Source organism: Salmo trutta, chromosome 8 (assembly GCF_901001165.1).
Source record: "Salmo trutta chromosome 8, fSalTru1.1, whole genome shotgun sequence".
Taxonomy (NCBI): domain Eukaryota; kingdom Metazoa; phylum Chordata; class Actinopteri; order Salmoniformes; family Salmonidae; genus Salmo; species Salmo trutta.
The window spans coordinates 11293344-11313975 of NC_042964.1; the positions used below are offsets into that span (position 1 = coordinate 11293344).

Here is a 20632-nt window from a genome sequence, read left to right on the forward strand (position 1 = left end):
TCAAATTGTGATTTTTTTTTAATTTGTTTTGAGGACAGTTTGAGGTAATACATCCAAACACACAATAAAAAAAGGAGAAAGTAAAACACTATACAGTTTCTGGAGAGAAGTTTCCTAGAACATTTAGGCCACTAAAACTAAAGTAATACAGCAGTAATAAAATGAACTATACAATAAATATTAAAGTCAAGCCTGTGGGTTTGGGCTTTACAATCAACCATCATAATCCAAGTTGACGATGCCATAATTCCAGTCTTCTCGAATCTTGAGTGAGCAAATTAAATCTGAACGATAAGAACTCCCAGGGGAGATAGTTTAGGCAGGTAACCGTGGTTACTTGCTGTGGTGATAGAACCTCTGTGAACTCTGGGCATGAGGGAGGAAGGCATGGCGGGGAGCCGTTTGGGGAGAGCTCTGGAAAGGTGCCTGGTGGACGAAACGTCAATTAAATGTTACTAAGCAATAGTTAAGAACTTTAAGACAAACCATCCATATTTCAAATGACTAAGTCATAATTGAAATAGAATTTCAGGAGATACATTAAAAAAAATGTATGCGTTCACTATAAAGATTAATTCATATTCAAGATTCACACTGGTTTTACTCTGACTTTAGCTATGAGAGCTTGGACAAATTGTACAAAACAAAAATACAATCACTTTTCAATCTATACTTCAACAATGAGCAAAGCAATCCACTTAAACAAAAAAAAAACACTTTCAGATGCACCGATATTTCTGATGGGGTGGTGGGTCAACAGTGGGCAGTAACAGTGAGAGGTGGGGAGGGGTGGCTGAGAGGTACCTTTGGAGTGGGGATCTGGACAGCCAAGGAGGGGGTGGGCAGCAGGCCAGCAACAGATGCATGGAGGGCTTGGGGGTGCATGGGTCTCATAGCACCCTAAAACAACAGGAGTTTAGGGAAACACAAGGAAAGGACAAGAGGTACAGTTGAAATCAGAAGTTTACATACACCTTAGCCAAATACATCTAAGCTCAGTTTTTCACAATTCCTGACATTTAATCCTAGTAAAAATTCCCTGTCTTAGGTCAGTTAGGATCACAACTTTATTTTAAGAATGTGAAATGTCAGAATAATAGTTGAAAGAATTATTTATTTTAGCTTTTATTTATTTCATCACATTCCCAGTGGGTCAGATGTTTACATACACTCAATTAGTATTTGGTAGCATTGCCTTTAAATGGTTTAACTTGGGTCAAACGTTTTGGGTAGCCTTCCACAAGCTTCCCACAATAAGTTGGGTGAATTTTGGCCCATTCCTCCTGACAGAGCTGGTGTAAATGAGTCAGGTTTGTAGGCCTCCTTGCTCGCGCACACTTTTTCAGTTCTGCCCACACATTTTCTATAGGATTGAGGTCCGGGCTTTGTGATCAGGGCTTTGTGATGGCCATTCCAAAACCTTGACTTTGTTGTCCTTAAGCCATTTTGCCACAACTTTGGAAGTATGCTTGGGGGTCATTGTCCATTTGGAAGACCCATTTGCGACCAAGTTTTAACTTCCTGACTGATGCCTTGAGATGTTGCTTCAATATATCCACATAATTTTCCATCCTCATGATGCCATCTATTTTGTGAAGTGCACCAGTCCCTCCTGCAGCAAAGCACCCCCACAACATGATGCTGCCACCCCGTGCTTCACGGTTGGGATGGTGTTCTTCGGCTTGCAAGCGTCCCCCTTTTTCCTCCAAACATAATGATGGTCATTATGGCCAAACAGTTATATTTTTATTTCATCAGACCAGAGGACATTTATCCAAAAAGTACAATCTTTGTCCCCATGTGCAGTTGAAAACCATAGTCTGGCTTTTTTATGGCGATTTTGGAGCAGTGGCTTCTTCCTTGCTGTGCGGCCTTTCAGGTTATGTTGATATAGGACTCGTTTTACTGTGGATATAGATACTTTTGTACCTGCTTCCTCCAGCATATTCACAAGGTCCTTTGCTGTTGTTCTGGGATTGATTTGCACTTTTCGCACCAAAGTACGTTCATCTCTAGGAGACAGAACGCGTCTCCTTCTTGAGCGGAATGACGGCTGCGTGATCCCATGGTGTTTATACTTGCGTACTATTGTTTGTACAGATGAACGTGGTACCTTCAGGCGTTTGGAAATTGCTCCCAAGGATGAACCAGACATGTGGAGGTCTACAATTATTTTTCTGGGGTCTTGGCTGATTTCTTTTGATTTTCCCATGATGTCAAGCAAAGAGGCACTGAGTTTGAAGGCAGGCCTTAAAATACATCCACAGGTACACCTCCAATTTACTCAAATGATGTCAATTAGCCTATCAGAAGGTTCTAAATCCATGACATAATTTTCTGGAATTTTCCAAGCTGTTTAAAGGCACAGTCAACTTAGTGGATATAAACTTCTGACCCACTGGAATTGTGATACAGTGAATTATAAGTTAAATAATCTGTAAACAATTGTTGGAAAAATTACTTGTGTCATGCACAAAGTAGATGTTCTAACCGACTTGCCAAAACTATAGTTTGTTAACAAGAAATTTGTGGAGTGGTTGAAAAACAAGTTAATGACTCCAACCTAAGTATGTAAACTTCCGACTTCAACTGTATCAAGGAGTATCAAGGACAACTCAGACTTGAATTTGTGCAATATGCACTTTAATTAAAACAGATTCACAACTAGGTTTAGTGGTTGAATAGAAAACTTAACCTTATAATGTGCACGTCTTGAAAGAGCATCTTCCTCCTCATCTGTCTGACCAATGGTCTTACCCCGTCAGTGAAGCCAGACTGTTGGTTGGCATGTTCCAACTGCTTCTGAAGGGGTATTCCAGCACCAGGGATGAATCCCTGCTGGGAGGTGAAGTGACTGTGAACAGCGTAGCCAGGCTGTTGATGAGGAAGGTACTGCATGGCCTGGAACGCAGACGCACCTGGACAGGAGACAGACAGCAAGAGTCAGACTGTGGAAACTAATACTGTCAGGATGCTCTCGTGATTAGCAATTTTAATTACTACATAGTCCACAATGGCATTTCCTGTCGGAGGCATTAATATTCAGCTTGCACACACATGCTACCTCTGATCTGGGAGCTACTGGCGAAGCTGACAGGTACAGAGGGGCCGGGGGCGTAGCTGGAGGGGTGCTGCGTCTGGGCCACGCCGTAGCTCTCGTGGACCGACTGACTGCCACCGAACTGGCCGTGCTCCGCCGGGCCCGCACTGAATCCAGGCTGGCTCTGGTAGTGGCGGCCCTGTGGAGCGAGGAGAGTGAAACGGTCACTCTATAAGCAGTCACACAGAGCATGGGTTATGTGTCTGTTGTTGACATCACTGACATTTACCATGTTTCAGTGGGTGGTGTTTGTAACTAGTGTTAAGGATTTGATTCCAGCTTGATCCGAATGCTGTTGCCTGGAACTCACTTTATTGACACTATTGATGCCAAGATATACAATTGAAGTCAGAAGTTTACATACACCTTGGCCAAATACATTTAAACTCAGTTTTTCACAATTCCTGACATTTAATCCTAGTAAAAATTCCCTGTCTTCGGGCAGTTAGGATCACCACTTTAAATTAAGAATGTGAAATGTCAGAATAATAGTAGAGAGAATGATTTATTTCATCTTTTATTTCTTTCATCACATTCCCAGTGGGTCAGAAGTTTCCATACACTCAGTTAGTATTTGGTAGCATTGCCTTTAAATTGTTTAACTTGAGCCAAACGTTTCGGGTAGCCTTCCACAAGCTTCCCACAATAAGTTGGGTGAATTTTGGCCCATTCCTCCTGACAGAGCTGGTGGAACTAAGTCGGGTTTGTAGGCTTCCTTGGTCGCACATGCCTTTTCAGTTCTGCCCACTAAGTTTCTGAAGGATTGAGGTCAGGGCTTTGTGGTGGCCACTCCAATACCTTGACTTTGTTGTCCTTAAGCCATTTTGCCACAACTTTGGAAGTATGCTTGGGGTCATTGTCCATTTGGAAGACCCATTTGCAACCAAGCTTTAACTTCCTGACTGATGTCTTGAGATGTTGCTTCAATATATCCACATCATTTTCCATCCTCATGATGCCATCTATTTTGTGAAGTGCACCAGTCCCTCCTGCAGCAAAGCACCCCCACACAATTATAAGTTAAATAATCTGTCTGTAAACAATTGTTGGAAAAATTACTTGTGTCCTGCACAAAGTAGATGTCCTAACCGACTTACCAAAACTATAGTTTGTTAACAAGAAATTTGTGCAGTGGTTGAAAAACGAGTTTTAATGACTCCAACCTAAGTGTATGTAAACTTCTGACATCAACTATAATTGAAGTTTGTTTGATAAAAAGATGGCAATTACAATAGCGACATCTAGTGGTTAGATGAGACATTACACATGCAGAGTGCCACCCAGTTGCGACTAACCGGGATGACAGGTGTTGGAAACAACTGCTTACTGCGCTCCGACATGAGAGCCCCGGGCCTGTTGTGACTGACTGGACTGCCTGATAGAGGTTAGAGAGAACAAAAAAAGTGATGAGGGAGTATGGTGTAGTGACCGGCGGGAACCTCAGAAATCATTTGTGGATAGACTAACTGTGGGCCAGCGCCACATATATTGAATTCATGTGTTCAAAGTAAACGGCTTGTGATAAATGCGTCTGGAAAATGACCACGTTATTTTGATGTTCATTTAATGTAATTACTTAGGAGATGACAGTCATGAACACATGTATAGCTTACCTTGGATGTTGAGGAGATGCTGTCCTGTGTGCATGGTTAGACTGGACTGGTAGCTGGCTGACGTCAGTGTTGTGATGTCACTGCAGGAGAGGTAAAAACAGGTGAGATATCTGACAGGAGATTTCTAACAATCTGCAAATCCTTTATATATGGCCTTATTACAATCTCATTCCTACTCCAAACTGGGACGGTTGCATTTCAGTAATATAATGTGGCTTATTGACCTTATTGTATCAAGCTACACTAACATTAAGGAAGCTTGACTATTGAGATGCACCTGAGGAGTCAGAGGCTCCCTTCCTCTCACCTCTGCTCCTTCCTGCGCCTCTTCTCCTCCTCGTGCAGGACCTTCTTCAGTTGGAGGAAGAGCTGATGCTTCTCCTCCTGCAGTCCCTGCAGCTTCTCCCCCATCTTCATCACCTGTGAGGAGGAAAAGGGAATGTAAGAGAGGGTTAAGGTGAGAAAGCCCATCCTCTGAAGTTCGTTATGTCCCATCTTTTTGTAATGACTTTCTCTGACCTGTTCTTTCGTCTCTTCCAGTGACATCCTCTCCTCTATCTCTTTTGTTCTCTTTCGCTCTTCTTCCTCTTTCATCTTCTGCTCCATCATCTTGTCCACCTCTTCCTCCTCTAAGATTTGGAAGAAAAGAGACACCAATTACAACAACATAATTGTGGGAAAAAAATCTGGCTTTTTGGTTATGGTTGGGAAGAAATGCAGTAGTCAAGCCAAGCCAGCCTTGTGATATCTCACCCTGTCTTTTGCGGTCTCTTTCTCTCATAATGTGCTTGTGGAGGGCTCTGGCCATGGCGTTGGACAGCTTCGGTCTGTCCTGCAGAGCAGGCATGGTGACAGGAAGTGGAGGGGCCAGCTGAATGCAGCAGAATCAATTGAGAAAATATGGTTAGTAAATACAGTTACAGGCAGCAACAGCAAACGGTGACAATAATTGCTAGGAACTGACACTTGTGTTTTTTTAATATTTACTCTGTTGTTAATAGAAATAATAAATTGCATGCATTCACCCCCACCTAGCTAACGTTGCATTGCATCTGATCTGGCTATGCTAGCAGCTAGCTAACGTTACATTGTTAATGTTAGATCGATGAAGGGCCAGCAGGCGCGAAGTTGTAAACAGAGAACTTACTTTCGTTGCTTTGCGAGTTTTCCAAGATGAAAACTTTTGACTCCGCTTGGTGTGTGCTTTTTGGTGTGGATTATAAAGCGGAACATTTGTTATGCTATGAAAAACTGTAACTTTGGTTCTATATTATGAATTTCGCTTTCATAAATTAGTTTTTTTCGAACTGATACACTTCCGATGTGAAAGGACGCTTCCTGTTTTGACGTCTGTGGAGCCCTGGGAGTTGGGGTTTCTATTCAGAACTTCCCAGAGGATCTTGAGAGTAAAGTAAAGATAACTTAACAGAAAATGACTCAAGTAAAAGTGAAAGTCAGCCAGTAAAATACTACTTGAGTAAAAGTCAAAGTATTTGGTTTTAAATATAAAAGTTGTCAAAAAATATAAATACTAAAGCAAAGTACAGTTACCCCAAAAAATGTTGTTTGCAGAAAACACATGAACTTGATTGCAAATTTGGGAACTTTTATTTCGTTATTTTATCTTCATCAAAACCTATACTCTTCATCAGGGCTTTAATACCTCCCAGTCCCTCCCACTGCACAGAAAAAACCTCACACTGCTTTGAGTATCTAGGGCAGGCACACAGAACATGGTTCAACAGCACACTGATAAGATGGAGCGGTGTGCACGTGGGACAACTATAATGTAAAGACTGTGAAAAGAAATGGTGCTTGTATGTTTCATATGCAGACAGATTACACAACTGACAGTCATCAAGTAAGCCTACAGTATATTTTATTTGGGCCCCCAGCAAATCAGCTCAAGGTGATTTTTATTTTGGATATCTGTTCCAATGTATTCCGATGCATAATAGAGATATATGTGATTGTATGCAAGGTTTGAAATTATGTTTAAGTCAAATATATCTGTTTGGGTAAATTTGCAGTCAACAAATTATTTATAATTATGTTCTGGCTTCCTTACCATCCACTCAAGTAAAAATATTATCCCACGGCTGAATCAAGTTGATGATCCCTGGTATAGAGGATTTAGACTCTAATGGTGAATAACCCTTTAAAGTAATTTATTTTAATAATGTATATACAGGTTGTTCATAGTACTATTTCCTTTCATAATGCATCATTTCCTTTCCTTCAATGGGCTCTCCAGCCACAGTTCATTCCTCACAGGCAAGTTCTTCCACACTGATCTAGACAAACCATTTCTGTATGGACCTCGCTTTTTGCACAGGTGCATTGTCATGCTGAAAGAGCAAAGGGCCTTCCCCAAATTGTTGCCACAAAGTTGGAAGCACAGAATCGTCTATAATGTCATTGTATGCTGTAGCATTAAGATTTCCCTTTACTGGAACTAAGGGGCCTAGTCCGAACCATGAAAAACAGCCCCAGATCATTATTCCCTTACAGTTGGCATTATGCATTGGGACAGATAGCATTTTCCTAGCATCCACCAAACCCAGATTTGTCTGTCAGACTGCCAGATGGTGATGCGTGATTTATCACTCCAGAGAACGCGTTTCCACTGCTCCAGAGTCCAATTGAACATATATATGTTTTTATTTAACCTTTATTTAACTAGGCAAGTCAGTTAAGAACAAATTCTTATTTACAATGACGGCCTACACCGGCCAAACCCGGACGACACTGGGACAATTGTGCGCCGCCCTATGGGACTCCCAATCATGGCCAGCTGTGATACAGCCTGGATTCGAACCAGGGTGTCTGTAGTGACGCCTCTAGCACTGAGATGCCATGCCTTAGACCGCTGCGCCACTCGGGAGCACCAATGGCGGCGAGCTTTACACCACTAGCCGACGTTTGGCATTGCACATTGTAATCTTAGGCTGACAAACAGTTCTTGTGCTGACTTTGCTTCCAGAGGCAGTTTGGAACTCGGTAATGAGTGTTGTAACAACGATTGTTATGTGCTACAGAAAGGTGGCATCCTATGACGGTGCCACATTGAAAGTCATTGAGCTCTTCAGTACGGACCATTCTATTGCCAATGTTTGTCTATGGAGATTGCATGGCGGTGTGCTCGATTTTATACACCTGTCAGAAATGGGTGTGGCTGAAATAGCCAAATCCACTAATTTGATGGGGTGTCCAAATACTTTTGAATATACAGTACCAGTCAAAAGTTTGGACACACCTACTCATTCAAGAGTTTTTCTTTATTTTTATTAAACTCAGCAAAAAAAGAAATGTCCTCTCACTGTCAACTGCGTTAATTTTCAGCAAACTTAACATGTGTAAATATTTGTATGAACATAAGATTCAACAACTGAACAAGTTCTACAGACATGTGACTAACAGATATGGAATAATGTGTCCCTGAACGGGTCGGGTCAAAATCAAAAGTAAGTATGTTACCCCACTCTTCCACCAACGCACCTGCAAGTTCCCAGACATTTCTGGGGAGAATGGCCCTAGCCCTCACCCTCCGATCCAACAGGTCCCAGACGTGCTCAGTGGGATTGAGATCCGGGCTCTTCGCTGGCCATGGCAGAACACTGACATTCCTGTCATGCAGGAAATCACGCACAGAACGAGCAGTATGGCTGGTGGCATTGTCATGCTGGAGGGTCATGTCAGGAAGGGTACCACATGAGGGAGGAGGATGGCTTCTCTGTAACGCACAGCGTTGAGATTGCCTGCAATGACAGGCTCAGTCCGATGATGCTGTGACACACCGCCCCAGACCATGATGGACCCTCCACCTCCAAATCGATCCCGATCCAGAGTACAGGCCTCGGTGTAACGCTCATTCCTTCGACGATAAACGCAAATCCGACCATGACCCCTGGTGAGACAAAACCGCGACTCGTCAATGAAGAGCAGTTTTTGCCAGTTGTGTCTGGTCAAGGGACGGTGGGTTTGTGCCCATAGGCGACGTTGTTGCCGGTGATGTCTGGTGAGGACCTGCCTTACAACAGGCCTACAAGCCCTCAGTACAGCCTCTCTCAGCCTATTGCAGACAGTCTGAGCACTGATGGAGGGATTGTCCGTTCCTGGTGTTACTCGGGCAGTTGTTGTTGCCATCCTGTACCTGTCCTGCAGGTGTGATGTTCGGATGTACCAATCATGTGCAGGTGTTGTTACACGTGGTCTGCCACTGTGAGGACGATCAGCTGTCTGTTCTGTCTCCCTGTAGCGCTGTCTTAGCCATCTCAAAGTACGGACATTGCAATTTATTGCCCTGGTCACATCTGTAATCCTCATGCCTCCTTGCAGCATGCCTAAGGCACATTCACACAGATGAGCAGGGACCCTGGGCATCTTTCTTTTGGTGTTTTTCAGAGTCAGTAGAAAGGCCTCTTTAGTGTCCTAAGTTTTCATAACTGTGACCTTAATTGCCTACCGTCTGTAAGCTGTTAGTGTCTTAACGACCGTTCCCCAGGTGCATGTTCATTAATTGTTTATGGTTCATTGAACAAGCATGGGAAACGGTGTTTAAACCCTTTACAATGAAGATCTGTGAAGTTATTTGGATTTTTACAAGTTGTTTTTGAAAGACAGGGTCCTGAAAAATGGACGTTTCTTTTTTTGCTGAGTTTATTTTCTACATTGTAGAAAATAGTGAGGACATCAAAACTACAATGAAATAACACATATGGATTCATGTAGGGTGGCAGGTAGCCTATTGGTTATAGTGTTGGGCCAGTAACCGAAAGATTGCTGGATCGAATCCCCGAGCTGATGAGGTAAAAGTCTGTCGTTCTGCCCCTGAACACTGTTCCCCGGTAGGCCATCATTGTAAATAAGAACTTGTTCTCAACTAACTTGCGTAGTAAAATAAAAGGTTAAATAAAAAATGAAAATGTAATCAAAAAAGTGTTAAACAAATCAAAATATATTCTATATTTGAGATTCATCAAAGTAGCCACCCTTTGCCTTGATGACAGCTTTGCACACTCTTGGCATTCTCTCAACCAGCTTCATGTGGTAGTCACCTGGAATGCATTTAAATTAACAGGTGTGTCTTGTTAACAGTTCATTTGTGAAATGTCTTTCCTTCTTAATGCATTTGAGCCAATCAGTTGTGTTGTGACAAGGTAGGGATTGTATACAGAAGATAACCCTATTTGGTAAAAGACCAAGTCCATATTATGGCAAGAACAGCTCAAATAAGCAAAGAGAACTGACAGTCCATTAGTAAGACATGAACGTCAATCCGGAAAATGTCAATAACTTTAAAAGTTTCTTCAAGTGCAGTTGCAAAAACCATCAAGCGCTATGATGAAACTGTCTCTCATGAGGACTGCCACAGGAAAGGAAGACCCAGAACTACCTCTGCTGCAGAGGCTAAGTTCGACCCACATTATTAACATAGCTGATAACGGAGCAGGGAGGCGTGATGAATGTGTGTGTGTGTGTGTGTTAGTGTACCAAATGCTGCCCGCAGCCAGTGACTGACTTCTCCGTCACAATTAGTTACCTGCCACAGAAATTGTAGCCCAAATAAATGCTTCACAGTGTTCAAGTAACAAACACATCTCAACATCAACTGTTCAGAGACTGCATCAATCAGGCCTTCATGTGGTCAAATTTCTGCAAAGAAAACACTACTAAAGGACACCAATAAGAAGACTTGCTTGGGCCAAGAAACACAAGCAATGGACATTAGACTGGTGGAAACCTGTCCTTTGATCTGATGAGTCCAAATTTGAGTTTTTTGGTTCCAACTACTGTGTCTTTGTGAGATGCAGACTAGGTGAACAAATGTTCTCTGCATGTGTGGTTCCCACCGTGAAGCATTGGGGAGATGGTGTAATGATGTTGGGGTGCTTTGCTGGTGACACTGTTGGTGATTTATTTATAATTCAAGCAATACTTAACCAGCATGGCTACCACAACATTCTGCAGCGATACGCCATCCCATCTGGTTTGAGCTTAGTGGGACTATCATTTGTTTTTCAACAGGACAATGACCCAACACACCTCCAGGCTGTGTAAGGGCTATTTGACCAAGAAGGAGAGTGATGGAGTGCTGCATCAGATGACCTGGCCTACACAATCAGCAAACCTCAACCCAATGGAGATGGTTTGGAATACTTGGACCCCAGAGGGAAAGAAAAGCAGCCAACAAGTGCTCAGCATATGTGGGAACTCCCTCAAGACTGTTGGAAAAGCATTCCAGGTGAACCTGGTTGAGAGAATGCCAAGAGTGTGCAAAGCTGTCATCAAGGCAAAGGGTGGCTACTTTGAAGAATCTCAAATATATTTTGATTTGTTTCACACTTTTTTGGTTACTACATGATTCCATGTGTTATTTCATAGTTGATGTCTTCCCTATTATTCTACAATGTAGAAAATAGTACAAATAAAGAAAAACCTTTGAATGAGTAGGTGTCCAAACTTGACTGGAACTGTATAATGTAGGTCGAAAATATGCAGGTTAGGACAAGGTAATAATTAAATGCGGCACCGTTACATAATAAACAAATTAATTGGCTGCTGCTAACTAGCATAGCTGGTCCCATTGTTGCAAAGCATTATGGGATATTAGAATTCCGTTGTCTTAACCTTCTTCCCCATCTTCAACCTAGACTGATACCAAACTAAACCCATCGGACAGTGAAGGTGAGGAAACTACCTCAGCACTACTCAATCTTGGGTCAATAGCAAGATTAATACTAATTTCTGTCTCTATGTGATGATGGGATTGGATGTCTCCACAGTGAGTGCAGTCTGGTGTAGTGATCGAACGGATTCCATTTTGAATGCTCAGGTGTGAATAGGAGAATAGCCTAAATAAAGAGAGAAATGTGTGTTTGCCACTTTCAAGACTATGGTTGCGGAAACTGTTTCCATATGTTCACATACAGTAGAGATATGCAGGAAAAGTCAAGGGAAAAAAAGACAGTAACAAGAAGACAGGAAACAAAGTTGGCTTTTCATCACATTTTATCATGAGTGGAGAGTGCCAGTAACAGCTATACCGAGTTCTAACTTTTTTAAAGTAGAACAAAACTTTTAAAAAGTAAAATTGCACTGAGCTTTACAATACTTCTCAGAAATTAAGCCATCTAAAAATTACAAGTACAATAAAGAATCATAATAGTAATCAATCCAAATATAGATTTCTTTTTTTAACCACTGAAAGCGGAGACAAGCGGAAGATGATTGTTCAGTCGGAATTCTATTCTACTCCAGTTAGACGTCAAATACACTACGTCGTCAGAGTATCTTACCAGCGCTAATACATTAGTAAAACATTACATTTTATCATTGCCAAATGGAGCAGAATTTAACCTATCACGCTACATCCAAAGTTTACATTTTATTTTCCACGCATCTTTATAATGACTGGTAATATGGTCTAATTCTAACACTAATTTCAAAATGGCATCTCTCCTCTATCCCTTTCAGCATGATTAAAGCACTATGAAAACTGGCCACGGGACCATTCAACCGAAATCCCCATCTCGGCGACCCGGAGGCAAATAAAATTCAGACTGTGCGAAGAGTATTAAAGAGGTAAAAATGGATGGATGAGGGAAGGAGGGGGAGTGAAAGTGCATCTGACGTCTTTGCTCGGGGAACTAGGCTGCTGAGCTGGATATAGCATTTCAATGGAGTTAAGGGAGGTTTGGGGGAGAAGACTTGGGTGACGAAGGGGGGAGGGGTTTAGACTTCCGTTTGGCTGTCTCCATAGACACTCTCATCACTGTAGGCAATGTAGAGGAAAAAGTCCTCTTCATGGTGCTCCTGAAAGAGAGAGCAATAAAGAGGTTGGTATGAGTTGACAAAACAAAAGGAGGGGGAGGCTTCCCTGAAAGGCATCCCAATCAAACTTTGTCACATGCGCCAAATACAACAAGTGTAGACCTTACCCTGAAGTGCTTACTTAACCAACAGTGCAGTTCAAGAAGAGTTAAGAAAATATTTACTAAATAAACAAAAAAAATAACAATAACGAGGCTATATACAGGGGGTACAGGTGCGGGGGGGAAAAGCAGCAGAAAAGCGTTCGAAGGGAGCGGGGAGGAGTCATACCTGGTATAGAAGGCCCATGGTGGCTGAGGTGGGAGGAATGACGTTGTTTACAAAGAAGAACAGGGCGTCCTCGGCCCGCAGGTGGATTCGTTTTCGGATGAGGAAGTAGAACTGGCCCACTGTAGTAGAGAGAAATTAATTTAACTATTAAAGTTCTGGAGTGATATAGATGTGGTACATGGATGGCACATAACCATAATAACTGGTTACCTACCCGTGAGGTCAGAGGGTACAAGGTATTTCTTCTTGTCCAGATCTCCTATCCGTGCTTTGGGGGCTTTTTCCACAATTACCTACAATTAGAAGGGGAAAAAAGCATTTAGTAAAGGCCTTAATATTGTGTCGCTGTGTGTCCAAAAATGTAAAGTTCAAATAAAAATTTAAAAAAGATAGACTTTGTTACATTCATCTCTTACATACATTTCCACTCACTGGTACATTAACTTGGTCACATACGATTGCGCTATTCAAGCTTGTTTGCTTCACATTTCAAGGAAAGGGGATCTGATAAAATAGTCAGACCCACTGAAACTCCATCGTGCGAGGTGATTTTCAGAAACCATTATGGCACAATGACATGGGATTATTAAATGCTTCTCCATTTGGATTCTACTGCTGTGTCAAGCCAGAGATCTGCATATAATGACGAGATATGCATGTTGCCGCACTAACAACAGGAGTTGTTGTACCAAAGCTGTTAAGGCAGGCGACAAGCTGAGGTCCAAAATAAGCCAATCGGAACACATTGGACAGATTTTGGGCAGAGGGAAACCGCACGCGTCGCTTCTCCCTCTGGTCAAGCTCGATAAACAAAAAGATGTGGTCAAAAAGGCCAGTTATGCCATCTTAACCTGTGGTTGCGTCACGCACAGTGCAGATGTCTATTTTGCTGATGTCTAGTGGACAAGTTGGTTTTCCACACAGCCCTAGTAGCAAGTACCCACAAGACAGGATTATTTAGTTGAGGGGGGGCTGAAATACAACCACGGGGTCTATTCAATCTGCAAAAACTGAAGCGTTACAGAGTCCCCGATAGAAATGTAAAAGTAATTTCAGATTGAGCCGACACATGCCGTGTTTACCGTGAACGCAGTCTCCGCTAAAGCAGGAACATTGCCTTCACATTTCAATCATGCTGTAAAAATGAAGTTCAGCGATGCGGATGGAATGAAGGCCTGTATTCAGTGCATAAAACCTACACCGAGTCTTTCTGCAGATTGTTTACACCAGGGCTTTCTAACCCTGTTCCTGGAGAGCTACCCCCTCTAGGTTCACTCCAACCACAGTTAATTATTAGAATCAGGTGTGCTAGATTAGGGTTGGCGTGAAAACACACAGGACTGTCACTCTCCAGACACAGGTTTGGAGAGCCCAGAGATCAGTGGAGGCTGCTGAGGGGAGGACGGCTCATATTAATGGCCGCAACAGCGCTAATGGAATGGCATTAACACATGGAAACCATGCGTTTGATAACATTCCATTGATTCCGCTCCAGCCATTACCACGAGCCTGTCCTCCCCAATTTAAGGTGCCACCAACCTCCTGTGATTTGGATAGTTAGGCCTTACATCACAAATGAGGAATAGACATTTTGACCTGGCTAGGATTATCAGCTAGTGTACAAAACCAAAAGACGCAAATATGAAACTTTAAACGGGAAGCATAGAAACAGTGGACATATAACATATCTACTGCTTCTTAACTTGCTTTCAATGAGAATTAGAGATCTATAACTCAAATTTCTGTGTAGATTTGGTCAGGTCGACCAAAAAGTAGGCTATTACAGCTTTAAGCAAACCCTGAAAATGAAGGTTAGGAACCTATTGTCATTTCTGCCTAAGACATTCTTACAAAAGGGGGAGGCTTTAAAACTAAAGGGACACAGTGTAGACTGAAAACAATACATCTATAGAGGGGCTAAATGTGAAATAAACAAGTGAACTGCTTACTGACACCCGCTCTAGGCTATTTGGGGCAGCTAACATTACACATCGGGGCGGCAGGTAGCCTAGCGGTTAGAGTGTTGGGCCAGTAACCGAAAGGTTGCTAGATCGAATCCCCGAGCTGACAAGGTAAAAATCTATCCTTCTGCCCCTGAACAAGGCAGTTAACCCACTGTTCCTCGGCAGACATTGTAAATACGAATTTGTTCTTAACCGACTTGCCTAGTTAAATAAAACATCTTTAAACACACAGCTACCTATTAACCTGTCAAAGTATTGCATTGGAAGTAAATTACTATTTGTAAGTCATGAGGTCTTGCTTTTTGAAAACAGTCCCAAGCTTGGTAGCTAGTTGTTTTAAAGGCACTGTGCAGTGAAAAATGTGATTTTCCTGTTTTATGTATATTTCCACACTATGAGGTTGGAATAATAATGAAATTGTGAAAATAATGATCATGTCCTTTTAGTGTAAGAGCTGTTTGAAAAGACCACCTGAAATGTGTCTGTTTTGGTCCACCAGCCACTGTGGCAGGTAGATAATAAAATATCTACCAGCCACTCAGATTTTTTACTAGCCATTTTGTTTTTGCCATAATTACACACACAAAAAAAACAAATGAGCATACTTTAATGTTTGTACTTCTTACTAATACATGTATTGTATTAATGTAATATACTGCAAAAAAAAAAATTGTGACCCTAGTCTTTTCATCAAAATAGAGAATGTTCAGCTGCTCCTTTAAGGGCGGGAGGTTACCGTGGTAACGGGGCCACTTGAGCCCATTCACTATCAGTTGAAGCAGCAGACTCTACCTATGGAAAAACAGAGCTTGTGAACAAGACAATGTATATTGCCAAGAAAAACGAGGACAAAGTCTCACTTTGTAAATTAGACCAACTTTTATGCCTGTTCGCAGCGTCTCCAAAAATGAATCAGCACTTCAGTCATCGAACACAGCTCCCGTGCAAGGTGGGATATAGGATTTGTATTTATTTTAGCAATTAGCAGCTATGAAACAAAACAGAAATAATTTGAAAACAGTGCCAGACGAACGTCATACTTGACTTTTTATTCACGAATGTAATGCTCACACTGTAGAGCCCTGCAAATTGATCACCCGCCAAATTTGGCAGGTATGAATTTTATGCCCTGAACCCCACAGAAGAGGCTGGGCAACAACACCTGTAGCTAGCTAGCAGTGGTAGACAGTGTACTTCACCCTTGCCTGCCGAGAATGGTTTTCCCTCAGTTCTGTTAATGACAGTGAGGGCAGGTGTTTGGCAGGCAAAGACACTGGATTCTAGCTAGGTAGGACTCCAGTACACAGCAGGCAGGATAGGTAGCTAGCTAGTGTTGGATCGCGTCAATTCAATCTGGTATTGGAATAAAACAGTTAACACAGAGTAACTTCTGATTTCTTTGTACTTTAATTAATGCAAACACATTTATGGTAAATATGATGTTCGTATATACGGGCTCACTGTGTCACCACGCAGGGCAGACAGAGAACTGAGTTACACATCCTTTGCTTTTCATTAAATACTCTGACAGAGAGAGTTCCCACTCACTGCTGGCCTGTCAGAGGGAGGATGAGCGTGGTTTAAACTTACTCATCCTATCGTTGGCGTGCAGGTTGGTCCCAACCTCGAGACGCCTCCTGTTGCCGGGCGTAGTTATTATCTTTGGCAGTCTATTTATCTTGTGAATGCACAGTTCTCTAAAACCCCGACACCCCTCTGCATATACATTTCACCCATATCCTGCCGTTATCTTTTAACAAGCTCTTCCACATCCCTGATTTACAGCATCTGCATTCTTTCCATATGACTCACCATCCCACGAGCCCCTTCCTCTCACACAGCAGTATGCTCTTATCATATAGAGTATAAACTTAATATTATAGCATAGCTTCTTTGTTATATTATATAGGTTATGCAAACAAATAGTTGGTCAAACCCTAACACTAGCTAGCTACCTAGCTAGCTAATGACAGCTAGGACACCGGTAGACAGTGTCGTTTGCCCCCGCCTGTCTGGCACCGTTTTCCCACAGTTCTGTTCACGACGGCAGGTGTTACACTTCGAACACACAGACAGGGTCATTGCACTTTGCTACACCAGAATTACATTAATTTCCAAAGAAACTCTGCGTTTGCCTTGCAGCATTGCGTTGAGGAGGCAGTTGCATTTATCGAAAGTACACCTCAAACTGTATGCGTAGACGGCTTGACAGAAATGGTAACAGAACATGAATGTTTAACTTCGGTTGCATACATATCCAGATGACGGCGCATACTATTTTGCTTAACCTGTTGGGGCTAGGGGGCAGTATTTGCACGGTCGGATAAAAAACATACCCGATTTAAACTGTTTACTACTCTTGCCCAGAAACGAGAATATGCATATAATTAGTAGATTTGGATAGAAAACACCCTAAAGTTTCTAAAACTGTTTGAATGGCGTCTGTGAGTATAACAGAACTCATATGGCAGGCCAAAACCTGAGAAGATTCCATACAGGAAGTGCCCTGTCTGACAATTTGTTCTCCTTCTGTGGCATCTCTATCAAAAATACAGCATCTCTGCTGTAACGTGACATTTTCTAAGGCTTCCATTGGCTGTCAGAACGCGCCAGAAAGTGGAATGAGAGCTCTGCAGTCTCTGGGCTAAGTACAGCAGCTCTGTTTGTTACTGGTCAGGCAGGGAACAATGACACTGGAGTGCGCGTCCACGAGAGGACTCCATGTTTTTCTTTCAATTTTTGAACGAATATAACGCCGCCCGGTTGGAATATTATCGCTATTTTACGAGAAAAATCGCATAAAAATTGATTTTAAACAGCGTTTGACATGCTTCGAAGTACGGTAATGGAATATTTAGAATTTTTTTTGTCACGAAATGCGCTCGCGCGTCACCCTTCGGATAGTTACCTGAACGCACGAACAAAACGGAGCTATTTCAATATAACTATGGATTATTTCGAACCAAAACAACATTTGTTGTTGAAGTAGAAGTCCTGGGAGTGCATTCTGACGAAGAACAGCAAAGGTAATCCAATTTTTCTTATAGTAAATCTGAGTTTGGTGAGGGCCAAACTTGGTGGGTGTCAAATTAGCTAGCCGTGATATCTACTCAGAATATTGCAAAATGTGCTTTCGACGAAAACTATTTTAAAATCTGACACCGCGATTGCATAAAGGAGTTCTGTATCTATAATTCTTAAAATAATTGTTATGTATTTTGTGAACATTAATCGTCAGTAATTAAGTAAATTCACAGGAAGTTTTCGGTGGGTATGCTAGTTCTGAACATCACATGCTAATGTAAAAAGCTGGTTTTTGATATAAATATTAACTTGATTGAACAAAACATGCATGTATTGTATAACAATGTCCTAGGAGTGTCATCTGATGAAGATCAAAGGTCAGTGCTGCATTTAGCTGTGGTTTTGGTTTTTGTGACATATGCAGGCTTTGAAAATGGCTGTGTGATTATTTTTGGCAGGGTACTCTCCTGACATAATCTAATGTTTTGATTTCGCTGTAAAGCCTTTTAAAAATTGGACAGTGTGGTTAGATTAACGAGAGTCTTGTCTTTAAAATGGTGTAAAATAGTCATATGTTTGAGAAATTGAAGTTATAGCATTTATGAGGTATTTGTATTTCGCGCCACGCGATTCCACTGGCTGTTGACTAGGTGGGACGCTTGCCCAGGGAGGTTAATGATGCTGTCTGTTCCAAGAGTTATGCTTTGATCACACCGACAGATTTATTGCATTTTGGTACACCAGAATTGCATTACATTTCCAATAAAACTCTGCGTTTACCTTGCAGCGGGATTTATCGAACGTATGCGTCAAACTGACTTGACAGAAATGGTGGCAGAAGGTGAATGTTTTTTTGTTTTTTGCATACATATCCAGATGCTGCTGCATACTATTTTTCACAATGACGCTGTCGGTGTGATCGAAGCGTTTACAAGCCATAACCACCAGCAATATCCACCGTCGTAGTACGGATGATGCCCGAGTTGGAATGTGACGCTAACTGAAGATGCAGAAATGTCAACATGCTGGAACGCCCCTAATTGCAGGCCGCAATCACACGTCACTATTATTGTTGATAACAGATACACTTTCCCCTACCAGACAGTCCTAGCAAAATTGTGCTTTGCTAAGAAGTTATTTGACCATTTTAATTGAAAACAATCACAGTAGGTACTCAATTGTTACCCAGAAATTATTTGATAGGGTTAGAAAAAAAAGGCTGCATTGGACCTTTAAACAAACATAGCTACAATTAAATTGTTATAGTTAGCTGTGTGTAATGCAATCACATCTCTATCATTCTCAATATAAATAACAATTTGACAGCTTGTTATAGCTAGTAAAACAAATTCCCATTCAGTGTAGAAAGTATGACTTAAATCTTTCAACAAAACTGCGTCAACTTGACCGTCAAGTAGGGTGGCTTGCTAGGCCCATTTTAGAAGCAGTTTGTTATTGCCCAACTAGCCGACGTTAGTTAGCTAGTTCTTTGGCGTCGTTGTGAACATGCACCTAACCAAACATGACATGGCTTGGGGATATTATAGAACGTTAGTTATGTCGTAACTGGGCTCACTAACATCAACACTTTTCTACAAAGTAACTCATATTGAGAAGCCAAACCAGCCAGGGTACTATAGCTAGTAGGCTAGCAAAGAAGGTATCTACTTACGGGCACCCTATCCGGATACTTCTTCCTTATTTTCTCGCCCTCAGACCGTCTCTTCTCAAATGGGTGCTCCTCTTTGTATTGAAACTTCATTGTCAAACGAATGACAGGCTGTCGGTAGGTATATCTGAGATTACCGACTGGGATTCCTCAAATAGTAATTCGTCGACAACGCTAGCTAGCTGGGCTACTGTTTTGTTCGGGTTCTTTCCTAGTGCGACTGCGGCGGAGGGATAACATAACATACGACGCGAAAGGGAGGTCTGTACGCCGCACGGCTAAAATGGATTGTGGAAGCATGAACGTTGACCGCAAAGAACCACACTGTTTGTGGTTGGGTTGATATTTAGTCGTATTCATCAATTAATAGAAATGTAATGACTCTTTAACAAATTAGCAGTGGTTTTGTTTCATAGTTATTGTTGCCCAAAACATTTTTTTTTCTCCAACAGTACTACTTTATTTTGTCTCACCGGCTGTGATGAGGCAGTTGCCCTAGTCATATGACCCATCCACTGCAGTTTCCGTGGCGAACAGTCATTGGCAGCAAGCGAATTCAAGACCGCCAAATTAATGTCTGAAATCAATTATTAATTTTGACAGAGCTGGAAAGAATTTAGTGTGGCTGTAATAATTCCTCGCAATGTTCCCATAGTGTCTAATCACACTTAAGCGTCAAGGTGGGTGTCATGTAGCAGTTTGCGTGGGCAGTTACACAAGAGTGGAAGTGATCATATGCTCGAGTCATGTCAGCTGATGTAGCTGCTGCTATAAAATGGTAATGGTCACAATATCCGTACAAGTAGTCTGATCATAAGATTGAAAAGCAAGGTATATCCAGGGGGGTATACCAGTTTCATACTCCAATTTGAGCCATTTCTTATATCTTGTTTTTATAGTCATCGGAACTTAATACGGCCTACTGTACAAATTCCAAGCCCTGGGTGCCACGGCACTGCTGGTTCTCTTTTCTGCTAGCAGTTGATTAGCTAATGTCATGGATCAGCTAGAGTTCACTCACTGGTTTCTTAGGTCAGTCCCTGAATAGAAGGAAAGCATAGAAACCAGCAGTGTGGTTGCCCTCAAGTCAAGCGGAGGCCACGACTAAGGGGAACGAGAGCAAGTGATGCAGTTAATCATCTTACCACATGAGAGCAGT

The 20632-nt window shown here is 42.0% G+C and overlaps 2 protein-coding genes across 3 annotated transcripts; both read right to left on the minus strand.

The window, feature by feature from the left end:
* On the minus strand, nucleotides 1-6067 carry LOC115198181 (G protein pathway suppressor 2). 2 transcript variants are annotated; one of them, XM_029759944.1, is made up of 10 exons: nucleotides 5861-6067; nucleotides 5467-5584; nucleotides 5233-5342; nucleotides 5021-5133; nucleotides 4714-4793; nucleotides 4396-4475; nucleotides 3065-3239; nucleotides 2758-2918; nucleotides 805-900; nucleotides 1-426 (listed from the first exon to the last, which is right to left on the minus strand). In XM_029759944.1, exons 2-10 carry the CDS (start codon nucleotides 5558-5560, stop codon nucleotides 334-336), a joined length of 1002 nt encoding a protein of 333 aa, XP_029615804.1. In that variant the 5' UTR covers nucleotides 5561-5584; nucleotides 5861-6067; the 3' UTR covers nucleotides 1-333. The 2 variants fall into 2 exon arrangements, with proteins under 2 accessions (XP_029615804.1, XP_029615803.1); XM_029759943.1 differs by having other exon boundaries at nucleotides 3065-3269.
* A 5639-nt stretch (nucleotides 6068-11706) lies between these two features.
* gabarapb (GABA(A) receptor-associated protein b) lies at nucleotides 11707-19742 on the minus strand. The gene is made up of 4 exons (XM_029759946.1): nucleotides 19477-19742; nucleotides 13031-13109; nucleotides 12817-12935; nucleotides 11707-12528 (listed from the first exon to the last, which is right to left on the minus strand). The coding sequence occupies exons 1-4, from the start codon at nucleotides 19564-19566 to the stop codon at nucleotides 12448-12450; spliced, it is 369 nt and encodes a 122-aa protein (XP_029615806.1). The 5' UTR covers nucleotides 19567-19742; the 3' UTR covers nucleotides 11707-12447.
* Between the last annotated feature and the right edge of the window lie 890 nt (nucleotides 19743-20632).